This window comes from Molothrus ater, chromosome 5 (genome assembly GCF_012460135.2).
Source record: "Molothrus ater isolate BHLD 08-10-18 breed brown headed cowbird chromosome 5, BPBGC_Mater_1.1, whole genome shotgun sequence".
Taxonomy (NCBI): Eukaryota; Metazoa; Chordata; class Aves; order Passeriformes; family Icteridae; genus Molothrus; species Molothrus ater.
In genome coordinates this window covers 48143331-48165652 of record NC_050482.2, presented here as the reverse complement: position 1 = coordinate 48165652, position 22322 = coordinate 48143331, and the positions used below count along the sequence as shown (strand labels likewise).

The 22322-nt window shown below is 39.6% G+C and overlaps 1 protein-coding gene across 1 annotated transcript in view; it reads left to right on the top strand.

Moving 5' to 3' along the window:
- Positions 1 to 22322, top strand: part of PLBD1 (phospholipase B domain containing 1) — a 38002-nt gene continuing 15680 nt past the window's right edge. The window contains exons 1-5 of the mRNA XM_036400204.2: positions 1 to 79; positions 6485 to 6704; positions 13171 to 13254; positions 15152 to 15290; positions 21702 to 21866. Of these exons, the coding sequence (XP_036256097.1) occupies positions 1 to 79; positions 6485 to 6704; positions 13171 to 13254; positions 15152 to 15290; positions 21702 to 21866 (687 nt within the window). The remainder of the gene's footprint in view (positions 80 to 6484; positions 6705 to 13170; positions 13255 to 15151; positions 15291 to 21701; positions 21867 to 22322) is intronic.

Below are 22322 nucleotides of genomic sequence, written 5' to 3'. Positions count from 1 at the left end.
ATGGCCCGTGCGGGCGGCAGCGTGTGCCGCTGCTGCTGGGCGCTCGTCCTCCTGTGGGCGGCGGTGGGCGGCCGCGCAGGTGAGGCGAGCGGGGGCGCGGGGGGCGGCCGGCCAGAGCCCCCTCGCCGTGGTGGGGGGGGACGACAGGAGCCACAGGGGCTGCCCCGCGAGTGTTTCCAGGCAGTCGGGAGGGTAGCCCGGCCCGGGCTCGGCTGCGGCGGAGGCTGCAGCTCTCCCGGGGTACCGCCGGGCTCCGCGCCCCGCCCGTGGCAGCCGTGCATCCGCCCCGTGCTGCCTGGGACGCGGGTGCGAGGCCGCCGCCACGGCGGGACCCCGCAGGCCGGGCTGGCTCCGCTCCCTCAGCGGCTGCTCCGCGAGCACCTCGTGCCCGGCGGCCGGGCCGGCGCGGCCGTGCTGCCTCGTGGGTGTTCGGTGCCGGCGCTCTCTAAACATCCTTCCAGTTCCCAGAAGGGGCGAGGGGATTTAAACTGAGGATCCAACAGGTGGTAAATTGCCTTGAGCTCCCAGCCGAGCTGGTTTTCAATGTCATATGCAGGCACGGGAATCGTTCGGGATGAAGACTTCGTTGTGGTGCTGTGGCCTACAGCGTGCTGCAACTTGTGACTAGCAGAGTTTTAGTGCTGCCTTGTGGGGTACAGGTCATGGTCTGTGCTTCAGCGCTCATACGGAATCCCAGAATGGTTTGAGTTGGAAGGCACCTTAAGGATCATCTTGTTCCAACCACGCTGCCTCGGGCAGGGACAGAGTATCTCGCTCTTGTGCTGCTTTCAATAAATTCTGAAGGTTTTAAAGGCTGGATTTGGTGCTTATCTTCCAGGAATTTCCCAGTTAATGTATGAAGTGCCACAAACCAAGGGGAAATTCACGTAATAGTTGTTTCAACGTGTGCAAAATATTATAAGCATATAATTTTGTGGGCAGTCCTATCTCATCTTGCAGACATACTTTCAAAACTTTACCTGGATCGGCAAAAACTTCAGTTAGGAAGAGGAAAGGAAGGGTCAGCTGTAAATTATCTAGAGGAAATGAAAGGAAGTTTAGGCTATGAAGTAGTTTCATCTAATGCCCAACTGATTTCTAGCATCATAATTGAGTTACTAGGAAAGCTCCAAAGGAGCAAATAGAAATGCCTTTAGGCTATTTAATAGAGTAAATGGCTTTCAACATTGTGAATTGTCTAGATTCCATTGTTTGGGTTTTTTAAAATTGGTTCATTGTTCTTTAGCACTTTGAATGCCTTGAAGATTATTCATCATACACTTTGGAAAATGTTTCTAGAGAACGTTCTTTAATATGACTTAAATTGAGGTGCTCTGACATTAGTGAAGCTACTTGTTGAATGGCTGGTTTTGTTTCCTCTGGGTGACCTATACTAGGTACCTATAACTGTTTTGGCAAATATGCTGAGCTTTACTAGTAAGTATCCTTGTGAACATGATAACCATACAAGACTGAAACTCTTAATTGTTAGGTCACATTTGAATATTTTCACTGATGTAAGCACAAATCAAGGCATTAAGCTTCAAAGGACAGGCCTGTTGGAAGCAAATTGAAAAATTACTTAGACCTGAAATGCATGAGGAAATAGGATTAATTAAGGCCAGTAGAGTAGAAAACACAAATAGCTTATTTTCAGGCAGATCAAGAAAGCATTTTCTCCTTTAATTGAAAATTACTGGACTTTGTTAATTTCTTGTGGGGTTTAAGCTAATCTCTAAAGAAGCCCTGAAATATTTTTGTTTTGTAATAGATTCCAGTCATAACCATATATTGAAATCTCCCTTGTTTAGAGTTATACAGCCTTTCAAAAATAGTTTAAATGCTGCTTCTAAAAAAATAAACACATGGATAGGCAGGGTCAGAGGAGTGTCACAAAGATGGTCAGAGGGATGGAGCACCTCTCCTGCAAAGGCAGACTGAGGGAACTGGGGTTGTTCATCCTGGAGAGACCTCACTGCAGCCTTCCAGTACCTAGAGGGGGATTATAAAAAGGAGGAAAATGGACTTTTTATACGAGCAGGTAGTGACAGAAGAAGGGGTAGTGGTTTTAGACTGAAGGAGGGCAGATTGAGATAAGTTACAGGAAGAAATTCTTTACCATGAGGGTGCTGAGGCACTGGCACAGGCTGCCCAAGTAAGTTGTGGATGCCCCATCCCTGGAAATGTTCAAGGGCAGGTTGGATGGGGCCCTGAGCAACCTGGACTAGTGAAAGGTGATGAGGCCTATGGCAGGGAGGTTGGAACTAAGTGATTTTTAAGATCCCTTCCGAACTTTAACATTCTAGGATTCTATACAATTTTTAATGGAAAAATAGGTCAAGGTCTTTCAAATTAAAACATTGAACAGAAACACCCTTATTATGGTTGACCTTAAATATTTAAATGCTATACTGTGATAATATAATCTTTACTACTGAACATTAGTTGTAGGTGAGGGTAGGTATACTGAAATCAAATGTGCAATTTTGTTCTAAATTTTTTTGTATTTTGAAGTGATGCAAAACTAGTTTTTGGTGAAACAGGAGAGCGCTATCTTCCCTATTTAGTGGAAAGTTTATGGGCAGAATCTGTGAAGAACACCTCTACAAAAAAATAGCTTCACATTTGGAAAGCCACAGATAAAAATTAGTAGTTAACTACTGGTTTCCTTAACTACTAATTTTTCATATTAGTAGGAGATGCTCACAATTGTTAATTTAGCTTGTTACGTGTGAACCAACCAGTGTTCCATTGCTTGTGAGTTGGCTTGCTTGGCAGACTAAGGAAAAATACGAATATTATTTCTCACCCCCAGACCTTGTAGTTCTTTCATCCAGCAAGAAAAGAGCTTTACTCATTTCTCTAATTATAAAGTCCAATAACCTAACTTGATATATATATGTTTTAAAAGCAACTTAGAGCTGGGAAAGCCTAAGGAAAAAGCAACTGTTGCATATTGCCAAATAAATCTTACTGCATTCTTACTGTTCTTAATGCATGCTAGGTGTTACTTTTTGGCTCTAATTTATCTAATAAATATTACTAGTAGTGTGCTTGTTAGATTGTCTTGGGCCATCTCCATACTGCTTTTCTTTCATTTTTCATCTTCTCTGTCAATTCTGGTTTTTTTATTGCAGATTGCTGCTATTCCTTCATGTCTTCTTCACCATCTGCTTTCCTTGTGTTTCATCTCATGCCAGTCCTCTATCTTAGTATTTCCTTTAATTGCTTGTTTCATATTCTAATGCACATGTATGTATTTCTACTCTCCAGCTGCCACCAAGTAAAAGACAATATACTGTTTTAACATAACTTTTGAAATGCCTGTACTGAGCCCAAAAGGCAGAGAACAGATTTGGTGTTTCAGCTTAAAACCCAAAGGGACCGCTACCACCTCCTATTTTCCTGGCTGAATACCCCTTTCCCATTATTTAGAGAATAAATTTGACAGAAAGCTGATATTTCTCACTTGCTGTAGAAATTCCAGCACTCTCCCAGCTGTAGTCTCTGTTTCTGGATCTATATTTGGGAAAAGGGTTGATGTATCTTTAAAAGGAGGCAGCTTGAAGGAAGGCTCCTCCCAGTCCCCCTTTCCTGCAGAAAGGAGAAGAAACTCTTTTTCCAGGCTTATTCTGTCATTGCACTTCTGCATATCTCTCTCCCACCCCACTGGTCGTTGTGGTGAAATTCTGCATTGCTGATGCTGTGCAGTTCTCCTGGCTGGCTCATGGAGGGGAAGGATGATTCCACTGGCCCACCCCATCCCCCAGGATTTTGACTTGTTCATTGCCGTAGATAGTGCGTGCTTTGGTGTGTTACTGAGGTTATTCTAAGCAACACTGTGGTGGAATAGTTAGAGATTATCACAGTCTCTGATTTGTTGGAGTTCTAGCAGGCTGAACATTTGGAGGTCTTAACTTTGGTGATGAAAGGATGAGTTGTAGGTTCATGGAGACATTGCAATGCAAAAATTGACCAATATCACTGCTGGGATAAGAGGTGCTAGGGCTCCTCTCTCACCCTCCAAAAATAAATGTAATATTCAAATTCAAATATAAATGTTATTCAATAGGAAGGCTCCTGTTTTCTTCAGAATTAAAACAGAATTGTTTGAAAATGTGCACATGTTTCTTGTATATCTGTATTCCATATTATACTTCTGTATGGTTTTCTTGGCAAAGGCAGTCCTGCTTGTTTAGATGAATAAGAATAAAATTGTACCAATTAGGTGGTACTAAATGCTTTGATTACATTGTAGTGTAGACAGGTTTATAAGCTTGTAGTTTTAACTCCAGCTGCAAGCTGAAATGAGTCAATCAAAAGAAAAAACCGTAATGGGAAATAGTGGTTTGCAGCACTGTTGTTAAACTGTAACAGCTACCTTGATGCTATTCCTTTAAAGGCCTCTCAAGGTTTGTTGCAAGTTCTCCTGTGATTTGATGTTTCCCCTTCTCTCTCATTGGCTTTGAGTCCTGGTTTTCTTCAGATTAAATTTGTCATGTAGGGAAGCTGGGACAGGGCAGACTCCAGGGGTAATTCAAAAATTTGTTTGGACTTTTGAAAATAGCTCTGTGCGTTCATGCTCTGGCAGAGCATAAAACAAAGGAACCCAGCCCACTGTGCAAGTACCTGTGTCAGATGGGTCTGTCTGGCTTTGGCATCAACTTTCTTTTCCAAAGGAAAGCAACAGCTCTTTTGCTTTAGGCAGACACAGCTTCTGTATAGGTCTAATAGGTAGTCTGACATCACTATTTAGTTTGCAGGCGCTAATAGCAATACCCAGCTGCCCTGATTCCCTTTGAATTCCAGCCACCTCTCCACAGCCTCCTGAAGAGATGGAAAGATGGTCATGGTTTGCCTTAGTTTGTTCTTTCTCTTTTTATCTGTTCCTCAACATCTTTGTTCACTGTGCAAGTAGTCTCTCCTCTGCCCTGCAATGGGCTTCTTGGTTGGAATCAGGCCTCCCATTTACTGCTGGACAGACAGAGTTCTGCTCTGACCCCTTGCATCACCCCCTCACAGAACTTCCTTTGCCCTGACTTTTTTGGTATATAAGCTTTAGCTTTGTAAGGTGGTCTTTGGCTTTCATGAGTGATGACCCTTATCAAGCCTGCTCTTCAGTTCACAGATTTTTCAGTCTGAGTGATTCCCATGTTTACTTTTAATCTAAATAGCCTCAGTACCTGGCAGATGAAAAACGTGTTTTTAAACACTGTGTTCCAAGTCCCTGAATTACTTCATCTCTGAATAGACTCATGTAACAACTTCTTTTCATAGAATGTGGAAAAAGCAAAGTTCTTTCACTACTAAGATTCTGGTTCTGCCAATGCATTTGCTGTTCCCATGAGAAGTATCTCTAGTACGTCATGAAGACTGACCTAGTGCAGAGTGGTCCAAAGCCTAGCTGGAGGCTGGTAACAAGTGGTCTGTGCCAGGGGTTGATACTGGTCAGCATCTTCCTTGATGACCTGAGTGATGGGGCAGTGTTCCCTCAGCAAGTTTGCTGGTGAAATGCCAGAGGACTGTGCAGTCATTCAGAAGGACTGTTTATGAATTTATCCCTTAAAACTTTTCAAATGATTCTTGGACCTCTGACATACAATTTTTAAAGTCTTCCCACAGTGATGTAGTAGTGATTTGATCAGTCATGCATAGAGAGCTGATGTAATCACAGCCCCTCTTAGAGAGAAGTCAATTAGAATTGTAGCGTGTGGGATTTTTTTGATGTTGTTTGTTTGGTGGTTTGGTTTGTTTTTTTTTTTTCAGAAAGCAGTTTACCTTGCTCTTTGTTCTTCAGCTTTGCAGGATTAAAACACAAGTAATCAAGAATGTTTTTTAAAACAGCAGTCCAAATGGAACTCTGAGAAGTCTATTCCCCTCCTTCCTGTTTGTATCATGCTTGGGATCAATTCTATTTCAGATGCATGATAAACACTGTGTACCTTGTAAAGGATTGCATACCTGCTGTGCTTTTGTCTTTAAGTTTGTGATCCACTGTGTCCTACTGCTTCTGTTATGTCATCTGGTCTGTGTAGAAAGCTTTTAGAAGTTTTTGAATCTTTAGGTGGAAAATTAAGTCAACAGTAGTTTATAATCCTTTGCAATTCCTAAGGCATGCTGTCTTCTAAAGTTGCTTTTAATAAGATTTGTATAGCTTGTCTTCTGGGCCAGGTAAGGAAATACTTCTCAGAGATTCATGTCAACACTCTGCTATGCTGGAGCTGTACACTGAACAAGTTGTAGAAAACTTCCAGAAAAATAACATGAGAATGTTTAGCTGTGAGCTCTTGTAAAACTCCAGTTAGTCCTCATGCCCTTTTTCAGTATATTAGCATTAGCGTTGATCTCTGTAGTAGAACTAAACCTGATGGAAAGCTGTGAAATTAACTTTTTAAATTGCCAAAATACTGTCTTGACATTTCAGTATTGCATAGTAAACACCTCTTATATTTGTTTCCCTTGTCTCCTTTCTTCTCCACCACAGAACTCCGCTATGCAACTGTGTACTGGAATAAAGCTGAAAAAATACTTCAGGTCAGGAATATGCTGGACAGGAGTGGAGATGCTTATGGCTTCTACAACAACAGTCTACAGAAAACAGGCTGGGGAGTCCTGGAGATCAGAGCAGGCTATGGCTCACAGACCTTAAGCAATGAAGATATTATGTATGTTGCTGGCTTCTTGGAAGGCTATCTCACAGCTCCGTAAGTACCTCAGGAAGCAACTCAATTCATGGCACTTCCAGGGGATTTCTGTACTTGTGAGGTTTTTTGGTTGCTTTCATTGTCCTAAATTCCTTTCCTTTTAAACTAATGATACATTTTGCATCTGTGTGGTATTCTTTTAATTAGTAGCAGGTACAAAGTATAGCTTCTTCATTATGGGATCAGGATGTGCCCTCCCCTTCTCATCCTGCAGCATCTCCCAACACCTTGGTGGGATAGATGGGTATTGTATCTGTATTACTGCTTAAGTAATGTAATCACAAAATAATGTAAGTGTAAGGAAGTGCATAAGGAGTAGCAAAAAGTGTGGTTATTTCCCCAGCTTGTAGTTTGGTGGCTGATAAGGCAGTTGAGAGCAGCTCAGGCAGGGAGAAATGTTGCTAGCAAGGTCTGCAGGGCTTCCTTAAGGATGTTTTTCAGCAGATAATGTCAAGAAACTGCCGGAGAGCAGATACTGAAACTTCACAGCATGGGGAGTTGTCTTGGCCAACTTAAAAAAAACCCAAAACAAAACAACAACAACAAAACCCCAAAAACTATAGGCCTGAAGGCAGACTGGGGTGTGTCTAGAAGGGTTAGTGTTCTCCTGAAAGCCCTGAGGAACTGAGCCTTTCCCACAGCGCACATCTATGAAAAGTGAGAGAATTTTATACTTGTTACGAATCCAGTGCAGGGTTTTTTTCCTAAAATAAAACAAACAGAAAAATCCATAACCCCAAAAAATAGCCAACCAAAAAAATTAATCAAACTTTGTTCTTTCTGTGGCTAAGTTGGAAGACAGAGTGATATTATGAAATATTGCCTGATAGCAGATGGCGGTGCTAGGTTTGACTTGATGATCTTAAGGGTCTTTTCCAATCTTCTAAGTGATTCTGTGATTCTCTATAGCTGGTGATAGAGCTAAGAACATGACACGTGGCTTGTTGTTGAACAAGCTCCATCTTTTGCTCTATCAACATATTCATAGGAAGAGAAAAATGCCAAAATTCTGATGCTGGGAGGAGTTTGCAATGGCTGCTGTGACTTGACTTTTTGGCTTCACCAGTTTTGCTTTTGGACTACTGAAATAAATACCCATAGTCTGTGTTGCACAGGCCAGCAAGGGAAGGTTGTCTGCTGAACATTTGTCAGATACAGCTGCTGGACAAGATTATATTCATTTAATTAGTAAGATATTTTAAGATCAGTTAATATTTATGGATAGTTCTCTGGGCATATGATAATGTGATTCTCTAGTAGGTTTTACTGGTGAGGCACGTAGGTCTCTGGAAGTGTATAAAGGAAATTCAATAAAGTAATATTTGTCAATAACAAAACACTTCTGAGGGAGTGAAGAAGTCCTAAAATTCATAGTACACAACCTGTACTCCAGACAGGAAAGGGAATTAAGCTCATGAGAGATCTGTTATTTGGTGTGAGAAGTTACTGCCTTGCCCTGTTTGGCCAGTTTATGTAAACTATCCCTAAATCTGGGGAATGCTAGCATTACATCTAGAATATTGTTAAAATTGGGTATTGTTCAACAGGTTTTTTTCCTAAGGCTTTACCTAGGTGTGTTAATCAATAGGTAATTAAGCTTAAGTTTTGTCATAGCCCAGTCCATGCTAAGCTCAATTAGATGGCAAGTAGTGCTTTAGTAGGAACAACTCACACCCTTTCCTCTTCTGCCTCCACAGTAGATTTATGTGTCTTCCTGGGTTTGAAACAAACTTAAGTATGTGTCTGCTCCTTTTTATGTGGTTTGAATCTGAAACAGTGTCTGCAGGGATTTATCTGATGTCTTATTCTAGGCTAACTTTTGGAGGAAGGAGGTTTTCTCCCTTTTTTTTTTTCCATGTGTGTTGAGTGAAGATTCACAGAAGTGAAGTTATCCAAGTTGTTCTGCTCAAGGCTTTTGCCTTCTGCAGGTTATGTGCTTACTGAGGCTGGTTCCTAGCCCTGGCTGCTGTTACTCTAGGGCTAAAAGCTCCAGCACTGAGTGGCTCTTTGTAAAGAAGTGGATGTAGCAGAACTAGTAATGAGCAGAAGTGAAGCTGAGGGCTTGTATTAATATGGAAAAGTATGGTTTGAGACTTAGGCTTTTAAGCAAAATGGGAAATTCAGCTGTTTGAAAGGAGATTAAGTGCAAGAGTGGGTTAAGATGCAAAATCAGAAGTAGCCAAAGTCTGCCTTTTCTGGGGAGACTTTTTGAGAAAATCCACCAAGAAATCTCCTGGCAAGTGCAAAATCTGAAAATGCTTGCTGTCAATAAAATGAGTATCAAATATTATACATACTGTCTGAGTTTAATTTTTTTGGCTATTTCTTTGCCCCACTGTCGATCTGTAACTGCAGTGCAAGCGCATTTCTCTCTGTGAGTTACAAACAAGTTTTTTCTGTCAGGTTGTGTAAAGCTATTTTGGATAAAGAAGGCTTCTCCAGAAGCTAATACCTTCTGAAAATGTTTCAGGTAAGGAACAGAGATGAAATAGTGATATACTTTCTTGACCCTTGATAAGACAGAGAACCTACTACTTCAGGTTTTAGCTGCATGACCTTGGTGGGTTTTTATTTGGCAAACTGCAACTAATGAATCCTTTTATAGACTGTATTTGCAATTTCTTAAATTGCAGAAGTGAGAACTCCCTGAGTCTGCGGATGTTAAGATTGCACTCAGAATTCCATTTCTCCTTCATCTAGCTTAGAAATTTAGAGAATCCTCATTAACATGCAGGCAGATGTTCTTTCTGTGGAACAGTTAAACAAGTCTTCTGGAGTAAAACTGGGAAACAGCCTTTCTCAATCAGTAACTCTATTCCCATCAGACTGCCTGGCCCATTTAGCCTGTTTTAAGGAAATTCTAGCACCATCACAACTCTCCTTAGAGAAGGTGTCTCTACACACTATTGTTCTACTTTTGCACACATTAGTGTCCACAGCTCCAGCTTCCCTTTTAAGTTCTTGGTAAGAACAAGAGAGAGTGTAGGTACGTGTTTAGCTTTGGGGAAGGCTTTATTTGCATTGTCAGCCACTTAGCTGCTGCAGTGAAGACCCTTATGTGACTTACCTGTACAAGCACCTCAGGTTGTTCAGGCACAGCCTTCCAATGTGAAAACATGGGGTGTGCTTGGTAATTGAAGAGCTTTTTAGTACATGGCTACCTGTAGTCTGAACATCTCCATGGTCTCCAGCTGTCTTGCATTCATATGTTGTAAAGACTCCATGAAGCAGACCCAGGGTGGCTCTTTGCAGAAATCCTAGAAGTCCTGCTAGGAATAGCTCTGATGTGATGCATTGATAGGATGGAAATGTTGGTGCCTGAACCCCTGTTAAAGTACAGCTTCCTGCAGAAGCTGTTGGATGAGCAGGAGGTCCAACTTGGCCTGCAATTTGGAGACCTTTGGGAATTCTCAGCTAGCTCAGATCTCACATTACTCGTAGGGCATGAAGGAGAGTTTCCAGACACAGCTAGGCCTTTAGCATGTAAGCAAAAGAGTGACAAAGTCTCTCTCTTAAAAGTATATGCCTTGCCTATAGTAGGAACCTAAACAGTCTGTAAAATAATGAGATTTAAAAAAAAAATCAAAATATGAAACATGCTAGAACTGTTTTATCTTGGATTACTGGGGCATAATTAATTTCAGCTCTAACTGTATAGGTCAGTGGTAGAGAAAACAATAGTCAGACCAGTTTGCCAGTGATGGCAGAAATGTAAGTCTTCTCTAGAGTATGCTTCATCTTCTTAGTGTTGACATCTGATTCAGAGTATGAGAGTATCCATATGTTTTTAAAATGCCTAGTTAGACATTGGATAAATTGAATCCTAGTGTCTGTAGTGTCTGGGGATCCAAGCACTTGTTTTTATCCCAAATCTCTCACCTTTCTGCAAAGTCCAGTCATATCATCTGGCCAAGGTACTTGCTCTGGCTTTCTTAGGTGTGAATTTCCTTTCCCCATTTCTAACAGAGAAGTGTTAATGAGGCCTGACTTTACTTAGTGGCAGAACACATCTAAATCTGTGACATTATTTTAAATCAGTTCCAGCTGGGACATGCCAGGTGCCTAAAAACAGCATTTAAATTTGAAGCAACATTAATTTTACTCTTCCTCATATAGCCTCAGCTGACCGGAGTCCTGTCGTCTTCCTTGCTAATTTAAAGAAGGAGGACTCTGCTTTTCTGGTTTTAGGTTTGGAATTCTTGTCCCAGATTTTCAATTGCCTTGTGTTTGGCTGTAGATGTAGTTGCAGAGCCTTACTGTAGTGATCTAATTTAATTCAGAGAATAATGCCCTTGCAAAACACGCAAGCCATGCACATAGAAGCTTTGTTAAAGCAAAAAAAAAAAAAACAAAACTGAAGAGAGCAACTGGGGGAAAAATTCTTGATAACCTTGATCATTAAAAAAAAAAATCAATTCCAGGAATTGTTTGTCCTCTGTTAGCAAATAAGAGTGAAACCATTAAAGAAGGTGTTTTCAGTCACAATTCTAACCTAACCCAGTCTCTACATCAGTCATGACAGCTTAAAGATACTACTGCTGTAAAATCTGCATAACCTCTGAATGCAGAATAGAGAGTAGAGCTGATGGTTGAGTTGGAAGCCTGATCATTTATCCTGGCTTAGGCAGTGGTTAGGCCAGTATCCCAGCTGGATTTTATCTTCCTCATCTGGCTCTAATCACTAAATTATCATCTGCCAGATGGACCAACCTGTGCTATTTGCTCCTCTTTAGTGACATGAGAGCTCTGATTTCCAGTATAGAGTATGTTTTGTATGATTTCTAGTATAGAGTATGTTTGTTTTTAGTTCCCTTCCTAAAATTACTTGGGATTTTTGTTTGCCAAATTTTCTGTGAATATGCAGGGGCGGAGAATATTGATCTGTTTCTCCAATTTTCTTGCAGTCTTCTGGAAGTAGATTATGATATTTATGTAGTCTTGCTTTACATGGGAGACAGAAAACTCTAGAACTAAAAATTGTTGCTGAAGTTTTGTGAGAAATGTAATGGTGCAAAGCTGTTGAATGCTCCCCTCTTGTCCCAGCATCTCCCTTCCACAACTTAATTCAAACTACAAATGAAAACAAATCACATTTTTGCTGGATTACTGTTTTGCCTGAATGTGTGAGACAATTAGATTTGATTGTCAGAATGGTACCAGAACTGAGATAAGAAGCAGCAGGATCATGATATCAAATTCATGCAATTGTCTGGGAATGGGGCAAGGGACAGAAAGAGGGGAGAAGAGGTCAGTAGATGATTCTCTAGTCATCAGCAAACCATTCTCTCTATCTGTATTCTTTAATTATGCCCTGAGGGAAACTGGGAAGAACTCCTGTCTGCATCCCTCCCAGAGAAAGCTGCTCTCGCAAGTTTTATTACAGGAATTTTGCCCTGCTGGCATGTGCTTTCCTTGAGGCTGGTATCTTTTCTCAGTGCTGTTTTCTTTCTCTCAGCACTTGCTAGAAGATAAATGTACTGATGATGGATGTAATTCTATCTCTATCAACTCCAGACCTCAGTGAAATAATTCTCTGCTGATGTCCCCCTTTTTTTTTTTTACAATTTAATCAGTGACTGAAAAAAATGTTGGTTAAGTTTGACTCACATTAAGAGAAATGTTGAGGTTTTATTTTGGCTTGGATCAGACAATTACATTTCAGCTAAAAAGGAAGGGTGCCTTTAATTCTGGGCTCCTGAGCATTTTTTTAACAGTTGATTTCATCTTGAAGTACTTCACTTCAAGAAAACAAACAAAAAAGCCCTAACCAACAAGCAACAAAGCCTTTTCAACTTCTGTTTTTAAAAGTTAATGTGGATAAAACAGCTAACTGAATTCAACAACAGAAAAAGCCACAAGAATTTTGGTCTCTATGAAGCTGAATCTATTTAGGACTGCCATGAGTGGGAGTTTCTGTGGTAACATGTAGGATCATTTTATACATGCTTAAAAATTGAGATATTTAGCTTAAACAGAAAGGAACGTGGTTACTGGCAAGTAAAACATGCTAGATATCATGCTGAAATTCTCTCTGAAGAGTGAAATGAACTGAATTAGCAAATTATATTACCTTTGCCTCTGTGTTTCTTGTGATTCCAAATAGCATAGGTCTCCAGAAAACTATTTTTGTTGTGCTTAAATTAATGTGATAATGCTTTCAAGATGCTTCTGGCCTACAATTATTCCCTGAAGGTGCAGGTTTTTTATTAAGTAGTTCAATCTCATTCTTGCTTATTTTCTTTCCATTGTGCAGCAGTTTGAGCAGACATTGACAAAGTAATTTATTTTAAGTCACATTTTAACAATCCTTTTGTGTTACTTTTGCTCTTTGTCATGCACTGGAGTGTTTTCTGTGAGTAGGAAAAACTTTGTGGACTGTGTTGCTTTTGCTGTCAATGCATGTTAATTAACTGGTTGGTAAACAGAAGATGCAAAGGAATAACTCCTGTTACTCTTGTTCTTTCAGGCAAATGTATGACCATGCTGCAAATATGTATCCACAGCTAATTAAGACTCCCACCATTCGAAGAGGAGTTCAGAATTTTATGGCGTATGTATTTATTTGCTAAAAATAAATCAATCAAGACTTGGAGTCGGAGTATGACAGAATTTTCAACCTTTTTTTTTTCTATTCCTTATGGGCTGAGGGAAGCATATACTTCCTTTCCCTCTGATTGAATGCCATTATTAATAAAAGAAATTCTAAATATACATGAAGAAGTACATATACCCTTCCCTAATTCTGATTCTTTCCAAGAAATGTTTAAAACCATTGCTGCCAAAGGGTGGGGAAAATGTCAATGAATTCTGAAGGTCATTCTAGTAAAATTCCTTTTTTGAAAAGTTGATATTTTCAATATTACACTGAACAGTAGTCTCCTAGCACCTTAATCTTTTTAGCATTGTGTATCCTTTTCTTCTTCTGTTAGGTTAGTATTTTATTCTACCACCAATGTAAATTCTATTCTAATCACAAAAGTTGTGATTCACTTTTCACTTTAGTTGTAAAAATCAAAAGTAAAAAAAAGTGTAGCTGCTCAAATAATGCAGCTACACTGGTGGGGAAATTACAATAGGAGAAGAACCAGGCCAGGTACTGGGAAACTCAGCTATGATTACCAATTATTTTAATCTCATTAGGCCTGTGTTTTTATTCCATTACAAATACTTGTGTGAAATGGTCACTTTTGGGGACTAATTTTTCCATATTTGCCTTGTCTTGCCCTTTCCATAAGGGGTTGAATATCTGACTGTTATTGGTGTGCATATATTAAGTTAATTACTTTTAGCTTATCCAGAATATAGAACAAAGAATCTTAGTGCTCCCTTGCTATCGTTTTTCAGCATTGCTGTGCTCCTCCTTATGAGAAAAATGGGATAGCTGCTGTATCAGTATATATGTGTTTTTTCCTAGAATGACACAGCAAAGCAGCTGTATTCTCCAAGATGCATTGTTGGATGAAGGGGGGCAATGCTAGGTGGCCTTGTATTGCTTTTCTATTGCCTCTTTCCTCAACTCCTGCATCACTGCTTTACTTTATAGCAGTTTTGTAATATGGATTGCTGTGTTGTCTTGGAAGTCCTTAGCCCTAGATGCTCTGACCATATCCCTATTTCCTTGGACATACTTCTTGCATCTTGTTGTTTCTAGAAAGCTAACTCTGGTTGGTTTTCTCACCATATGCTGCTGGAAGAGTTTGCTTCCTTTACAGGTTTGTCCTCTCAATTCGCTACTTTACAGAGTGCTGGATGGATAGATACAAGAGGATGGAAGAGGCTAGCATCTGATTCTCATTTCCTGTGGTTCTTTTGTGGCTCTTTTTGCACAGCAAAAGAGAGAATTCTGAGAGATCCTTACAATGTTGATGGCTCTTGCCCTAGGGTCTGTTCAGCTTGTGTTGCCTCATGCCCTAAACCTGAGTGATTTGGCTCTTGGCTGGATCTGGCACAGGGTACAATAGTTTGGCCTCCCACCTGTTACTCAGAGGAGCAAAGACAGGGTTCTCAGGCAATGTTTGAGCACCACCAGCAGAAAGCCCTCATTGCACTTGAACCTGGGGGAGAGAAGGAGGCCCTTCAAATGTCAGTCTGTTTTTATTCTTAAACAGACATTTAAAAGGGAATGTTTCATCCAACCTATCAAACACTTGTTTCCATTTACTGACTAAATCTGCTATAGCAAAATCCTCCACAAACACGAAGTTCAATTCCTTCTTTGACACTAAAATCTGGTAGAGGCACATGATTGTAGGGTATTTTGCTTAAGTCTGAACGTTTACACTTGGAGGATATAATGCTTATATCTGCAGGATTTCCAAAGCGTGATTTGCCTCAGATCTTGAGTAAGACTGGACCATCTGGGTCATAATGTATTTGTCCCTTCCCTGCATTATCAATTATACTCTAAAACAACCCAAGAAAACCCCAACCTGTTTGTTCCTCTGCAGGAAGCAAGATCAATGGACGAGACAACAAATCAGAAATAATAAGGATGACCCATTTTGGAGGCATGCTGGCTATATTATTGAACAGTTGGATGGTCTGTACATGGGAGCCCTCGAGTGGGCTAAACTACATAAACTAACAGTAAGACTAATGCGCGTCTTTTTTAGTAGCTGGGGCTGGGATGTCAGTGGACAAACATGGGAGAAGGGGATCCACTTTTTAAAAATAAAAACCAGAAATAGGCTACTTAGTGGCAAGTATGTATTCTGCATGTCATTCTGCAAAATCTTTAGTGGCTGTTCAGTGTAGATAATGCGACTGAGCCCTTGGCCCATGTAACCACAGATTCTTCACAAGGGGCTTGGAACCCTGAGCACTCATGGAATGATTAAGTTGGGGGTGGTTTTTGTATCCATGTGAATGTTTGAAGGACTGACACTTCTAAAGTGCTTGTTGCTATCACTTTACAATTGTTATTAGGCAAATGACCCTTTAGGTATACCTGCAACAGCATGAATTAAAGCTTTTGTTCTTTTTTCCAAGCATTAGATTTCAAATCCTAAAAGCCTTTCTATCCTGGAGTATGTTTTACTTTACTGAATTACTTCTCCTTTTCTTTTAAGTCTCAAAAATATATGGTTACAAAAGATGTGGTCTGTGTTGTGGCAAGTCAGATGGGATAGATTTTGGGGTTTTGTTGGGTGGTGGTTTAGTTGGGTTTTTTGATGTTTTTTCATCATTTGTTTTTCTTTAATTTCAATTAGAATTGAATTCCAGATCATCAGTTTGTATATAATAGCAGAGCTCCTTTAACTCCAGTAGAGATATGGCAGTTATAATGCTGTCCTAAAGTCTAATATCTAATAGGTTTTTCAGTGTGAGAAGAAGGACTTGAGTAATTGTAGTTGACCTTCTTACCTAGGTTAATCATACCAAGAATTTTGAGAAGTTGGGAGTTCTGAATTGTAAACAATTGCATTTTAGTAAAATGTACATCTTTCTTGCATAGAAGTCACTCTGGGGCTTTCATGGATGGGGAGCCAGCTCAAACTGGAAAAAAAAAAAAAAGGTGTTTGTAATAATAACCCATCCTGAGGGACCTGAGTTTGTAGGAGAAAACACTAGAAACGTTGACTTTTAGGAAAAGAACACATTAATATCCTTTCATAACTCCTGTATATGAAGAGCCCTGTCAAGCTCATCAGGTTTTTGGCTTTTTTGCTGCTTTAGAATCTTTTAGATTCATGTGAGGGGAAGGGAAAAGTGCTGGTTTGTGTCTGAGTTACTTCTTTGTGATAGGCATGTCCTGCCTGTAAAGTGTGTTCCCTGATGCTTGCTTATTTAACTATGCACTAAAAAGCACTCACCTCTGAAGTGTTTGAACAATTTTTATCTTCTCTTTAGAGATCTCACTAGCATGTCTATGTAAGAATGGTGCATTTGGTGAAAGTTCAGATGTGTGGTTCAGGCTGAAATATATGTGTCCTCCATTCTTGAATTATATGCATGAAATATTTTTTCTTTTCCTGGATGTACTTGCAGCAATTGGTGGAACTTATTTTGACTCTTTTCCATGCCAGGCACAATTTTAGCTTTGGACTTTATCACCTATGTTGAGATGCATATACTTTTATTCAAAGCAAAAAATGTTCACTGTGTATGTATTTCTTACTTGAAATGGTGCTGCTGTTTCCTCTCTTTGCCACAGCCACTAAGTTAACATCAGTCCTTCTCTTTGAGTACATTTTGGACAGCTGCTCTTGCAGCCTGGTCCTTAGGTTTTCTTGGCATCAGAATGATACCTGACATTCTGTAAAATATTCTGTAAAAGTACAGGGAGTTCATTTTGTTGGACACCATGATACTTTTCAAGTACTTTTGAGAGATTAGGCTACCACTGTGTGTGCATATTTATTGCTGTTAGGATGTCCAAGGAAACAGACCTTGAAGGCTGTTGCTGTGAGCTTACATGGGCAATAAAAACAGGTGCAGCTGCAAAGCTTCTGGCTGGTATTCTAGATTTGGCACATCCATTTATCTGAGAATCAGCTTGGCTTCTGTAAACTGTTGGCACTTAAAAGTCCCAACTAAACTCACAAACCAGCCAAACAAGCAAAAACACCACCAGTATCTTCCTTATTCCTTGTGATTAAAGAAATCTACCATCCAAAGTGCAAATAAATTTACCTAGTAGATTACTTTTTTTCTTAAGTATTGTACTTTAGTTCTATTAACCCAATTGTTTTGGTTTTGGCTTTTTTTGGACAACAACTCCAGTAACAAATACTTTTCTGTTACTCAATTCTCAAAATAAAACAATCAAAGAAATTTCATAATGAAAGTCTCTGTAACAAATTCTGTATGTTTTAAAAAGCAAATCTAATTCCTATAGCACATTTTCCTCAGTGCTTTGGAAGTCTCTTCTTACCTCTTTCCTTTAGTAGATACTATTTTCTTTCATTAATAAAAGAATCCTTTCCATGTGTTTATTGTCTTTGGATTATCATCATCAGGAACAAGTCTATCTTTTGATGTCTAGTAGTTCAATAGTTTGAATTCATGGTGGTGATGAACATCAGAAATATTAAAAAATACCTCTTGTATGAATTGGGGCATTTTTATTTTCCTTTTTTTTTTACCCACACTCAAACAAAACAAAAGAAACCCCCTAAACCCCAAACAAACCAAACCAAAACTCAACATATGACAGTCTGTATTTTGTTGCCTGATGTTCTGATGTTCTACTTGCTGTTGGGAAAGCTCTGTGTACTTCTAAATTCAACATATTATTCTGCATATGTAAAGGAGAATTGTTCCCACTGGCTTAAGCTTATATAAGAGTAAATGCTGTAGAAGAAAGGCTAGGAAGGTTTTCCCTTAACTCCCAAAATACCAGAGACATGAGAAAGAGAAGGGGAAGAGGAGATAGTTTCAAGTTTCTTATGTTTCCCTGCAGCATGACTGATCATACGTAGACAGGATGGTCTCCTGAACCCTGGGAAGGTGTTTGGTTGACATGGATATGCTAAAAGAGATAAAGGGGATGAAGAAAAGCAACTGTGTATATGGAGTCTGTGAATTGTAACACTGGGCATTGGGCAGAGTTTTATAGAACTATTTCCTTTTCAGGAGAATGAAAACAAGCTGTTTCATAACTAATCTGCTTTTAATTTTTTAATTCTGTTTTCTGATACTATGCATGGTAGTTTGAAACCAGAGCCAGATACTTCTTAAGTGAGAGCTGGGTTGTGTGCACACAAGTAACTCTGAAATGTTCTGTTTTTCTGCTCTCCCCTAAAATTCAGATTGCTTTATTTGAATATTGTAGAACCATTGTGTCTGCCACAAGTCACTGAGCCTTACTGCAGAAAGAAAATCTGGGCTTTGAATGATTTGGTAGTAGCACTAGTATATATATTTTTTATTTGTTCTGAAGGAAATGCTTTGTATTGTTTTGTTCTAAACTTTGGGTTTTTGTTGCTTGGAGTCCTGAGGACTATTTTAGGTAGATTCTTCCATTAAGACTTGCATGAAGGCAATGTACATTGCAAACTTCTGTATTTTGAATTTGATATTTACAGGCATCATTAAGAGTGATGTCAAAATTTGAATACATCTTTATGTTAAAATGTTACATTATTCCTTCTGGTTTAGCAACATTTTATATCCAGTAAACAAACCCAACCCTTTTGTCAGGACAATTTCTGAGGGAGGGGCACTGAAAGAACATAAAGCCTTTTCATCTGCCTAATGCTCTTCCAACACTGTGATTCATCTTGGGCTTGTCTATGCAGGGATATTACTCTTGAATAAGGAGGTGTCAGAGTTTTAAATGCTAGAATGACTCCAGGATAGATCTCTATTTATACTTCCTTATTTTCTACTCAAAGTGCTCAGGCTTGACAAGTTACTGGAAAACAATTGTTACAGAATAACTTGCTTATTTTAATATCCCATGTAACCAAGCCTTTAGGGCTGGTTCTCTCCTTTCTGCTGCCCTTTGTAAGTTTATTTCTGCCTTCCTTGGATGTAACTCAAACTCAAATTGATTTTTTGTTTTGCTGTTCAGGACAGCACCCTAGAGGAGACAGACAATCTAGCAAAAGGACTTTTGATGTGGCTTTACCACCTCTCTGCTTGTCAGTTTAGTTCATTCATTCTTCTTCAGGATCTAAATAATGTTTATAAGGAGTTTTTCTGACATTGCTGAATGAAATGGGAAAAAGTGATTACAAAAAATTGTAATATGCCCTATATCATGCATTGTTATGATGCAGTTTTTTGGGTCTAATTCTTGCTAGTGGACACTGATTAACTCCTCATAGAGAAGATTTCTTCATATATCCTGGAAATCAGCTGTAGTTTTTCCAAAACTGGGACTCTCAGCTGTGTTGTGGCAGATGCTTAAGACCACTCCTGATTGGGTCTGTAGTGCAGATTCTTGTGTCTTCTGTTTGAATGCATTGTTTTACTGAGACTCCAGAGGAGCACAGTGCTTACGTGATGTCACATGAGACAGTCTTAAACACAAAGCCAGGTTTATTCAAGGAGAGTAATGAATTTTTGGAAATAAACTAGAACAAAATTTGCTTGACCCTCAAAAGGGAGATGAAAACAGAACTCTAGGGGATGCTCAACAACCTAGTCCTCTTTTGCATCTCTGATATTTTGGCTGGCTTTGGCAGCTGGCAGCCTAATCTCACCCAGTGCCTTAGGAATTTGCATAACCTGTGCTTTGAGTGGGTCTTTCCTCCTGCTCTCTGGGCACCTTTCTGTGCCTATTGTTCTGAAAGCTTCATTGCTTGGCACTTTTGTTCTAATTTGAATGGGCTTCCTAATAGTTACAGAAGTTTTAATTTGTAGTGATGGTAAGAAAGCACAGAAATGTGAAACTTTTTAAAAATACACAGGCAATTCGGACCATTGCTGTAGCAGTATCAATGTAGCTACCTGTAGATATTACAGTGAAAGCAGCAGAAGGAGAATATGGAGTGGTAGCAAATGGGTGTCAAGTACAATTAAAATATCTTGATTGCTGGAGCAATCTCATGCAAGCCAGTTTGCTCCCTTCACTGTACAGTGATGCCTGTGTGAATCAGACATTGGAAAATGGCCTTTTCTTATTGTGTGGTGGGTTTTCAGTGCAGCTGGATAGGGGAAAATGGTGCTTAAACAGTGTCAAGTCTCTCTACATGGATTCCAATGAAGTAGAAGTTGTGACTGGTTTGTAACTGATTCATACCTCTAAGTTGCTTAAACCATCCAAAGACACATCTCTTGATGTTGCTCCCTTGTTTGGATCCTTACAGCAAAACCATGATGAACTAAAGCGATGTAACACATGAAAGTTTATTTTGGATTTCTCCCTCAAACTATAGCTGCTGTTGAGGCTTTCTGCCACGAATGGTTTTAATTGTCAGAATGGCTTATTTCTCTTGTCTGTAAACATTGTGGGACGGTCTCATTCCTTCCTATGGGATGCATGGACTGGAGTTTACATGATTTCTGGTTTTCCTGTTGGTTATTCTTTCAGCCAAAGCAGCAGATGGATAACACAGAATTCAGAATTCAATATTTTTATATTTAATATATTACATTCAATATAAAAAATATTCAGAATACGTTTATTCTGAATAAAAAGTAAATGAATTTGACGCTGTTTCATTTTTCCTTGTCCCCCTTTACTGGGGTTTGTAGAGAGGTCAGCTATATGGTTTAGTAACAGTGATTTATATTGCAAGTAATGTGCTTCTTTGCTAAATGATTGTGGCATTATAAAATTACTGTTCACAGCACCACAGTAATGTGTGTTCTGACTTTATTCTTAAGCCTTGCCTTAACAAAAGGCATGGTGAAAGCAAGAACAGGAAAGATTTAGAACACAGTATTTGAAGGTTGAGGTTAAACCACTATTAAGCTCTTATTTTTGAAGAGGCAACCTAAGAGGAGGTTCTAAAGAGCACGTTGCACAACCAGCTTTGTGTAGTTAACCCTGTTAACCCTGGCTACCTCCAACCATAAGGAATTTTCTAAAGCACATAGCAGAGTGTCTTTTGACTGACTTTCCTTATTCAGCTATTTGATAGGTATTTATTATCATTTTTCCCCTCATTTGTTTCTTCCTCCTCAGTCCTGAGGATGTCTTAAATGGCAGTGTTTATAGAAGTCTGAGAGCTCCCAAGACCATTAGTGGAAGACACTTCAAAGACATCTAGATAAACAAAAAAATTAAATTTTATCTCAGTAAATCCATAACAGACTGACTGACATGCCGCTTGCAAACACACATTCAGGTTTCTTGAGTTGCAGTTACATCTTCCTTTTTGCCTCAGAAATTGTAGCATTGGTAATGCCACTTACAAGGGCCAGGTCCTGAAAGCTTCCTCAGTGCCTGGTGCCATAGTGAGTGTGAGCATCTGGGCCTTGTCGGTAGGTGTTTCATAGACCATACGAGAGCTTCCTTCTGGAGCAAAAGAAAAATTCTAACCACTGAGGCTGTCTTGATGTTTTTCTGTCTCAAAGTGTTTTTTTGTCATCTTCTCCTTTATTCAGCCACTGAGCAACTTTGATGTCCAGTTTCTGAATGCAGTTGGAGACCTGTTGGACCTTATTCCTGCATTGTTTGATTATTCTCTACGAGGTGGACAATGTAATGTGGATTCAGGAGGCCATGGGAGATACCAGTGGGACATGGGACACTGCTCTGCACTGATCAAGGTGAACACCAGAACTTAATCTCCAGTGACTGTGTTGGTTTGCAGTGTCATGAGTCTGCATTTCTGGAGTCTTCCCTGTTCATGTTGTATGTGCATAAAGAGACTTCTGTCAATGATCAAGATGCATATATACAGTTGTCATTTGTGCCTCTATAGGATTTTGAGTCCAGTTTTTCTCACTTGTGTTCAAGGGGAGGGAAAAGACCAAACTAAAACCACAGAGATGGGTGTTGAAAAGCTGCTAGAACTACTAGGGAACAAGGAACTACCAGGGAGGGGAGACTAAATGAGAATAATTTATTCACCTAGAGAAGTGAAGTCTGAAAAGGGATGTTATAAGTGACTACAAATACATTGGGCAAATAAGCAGGGGAAAAAAGGAAAAGGATTATTTAAACTAAAGGATAGTGCTAACATAAAAACAAATGGATGCAAATGGCTGATGTTTTCTGTTAAC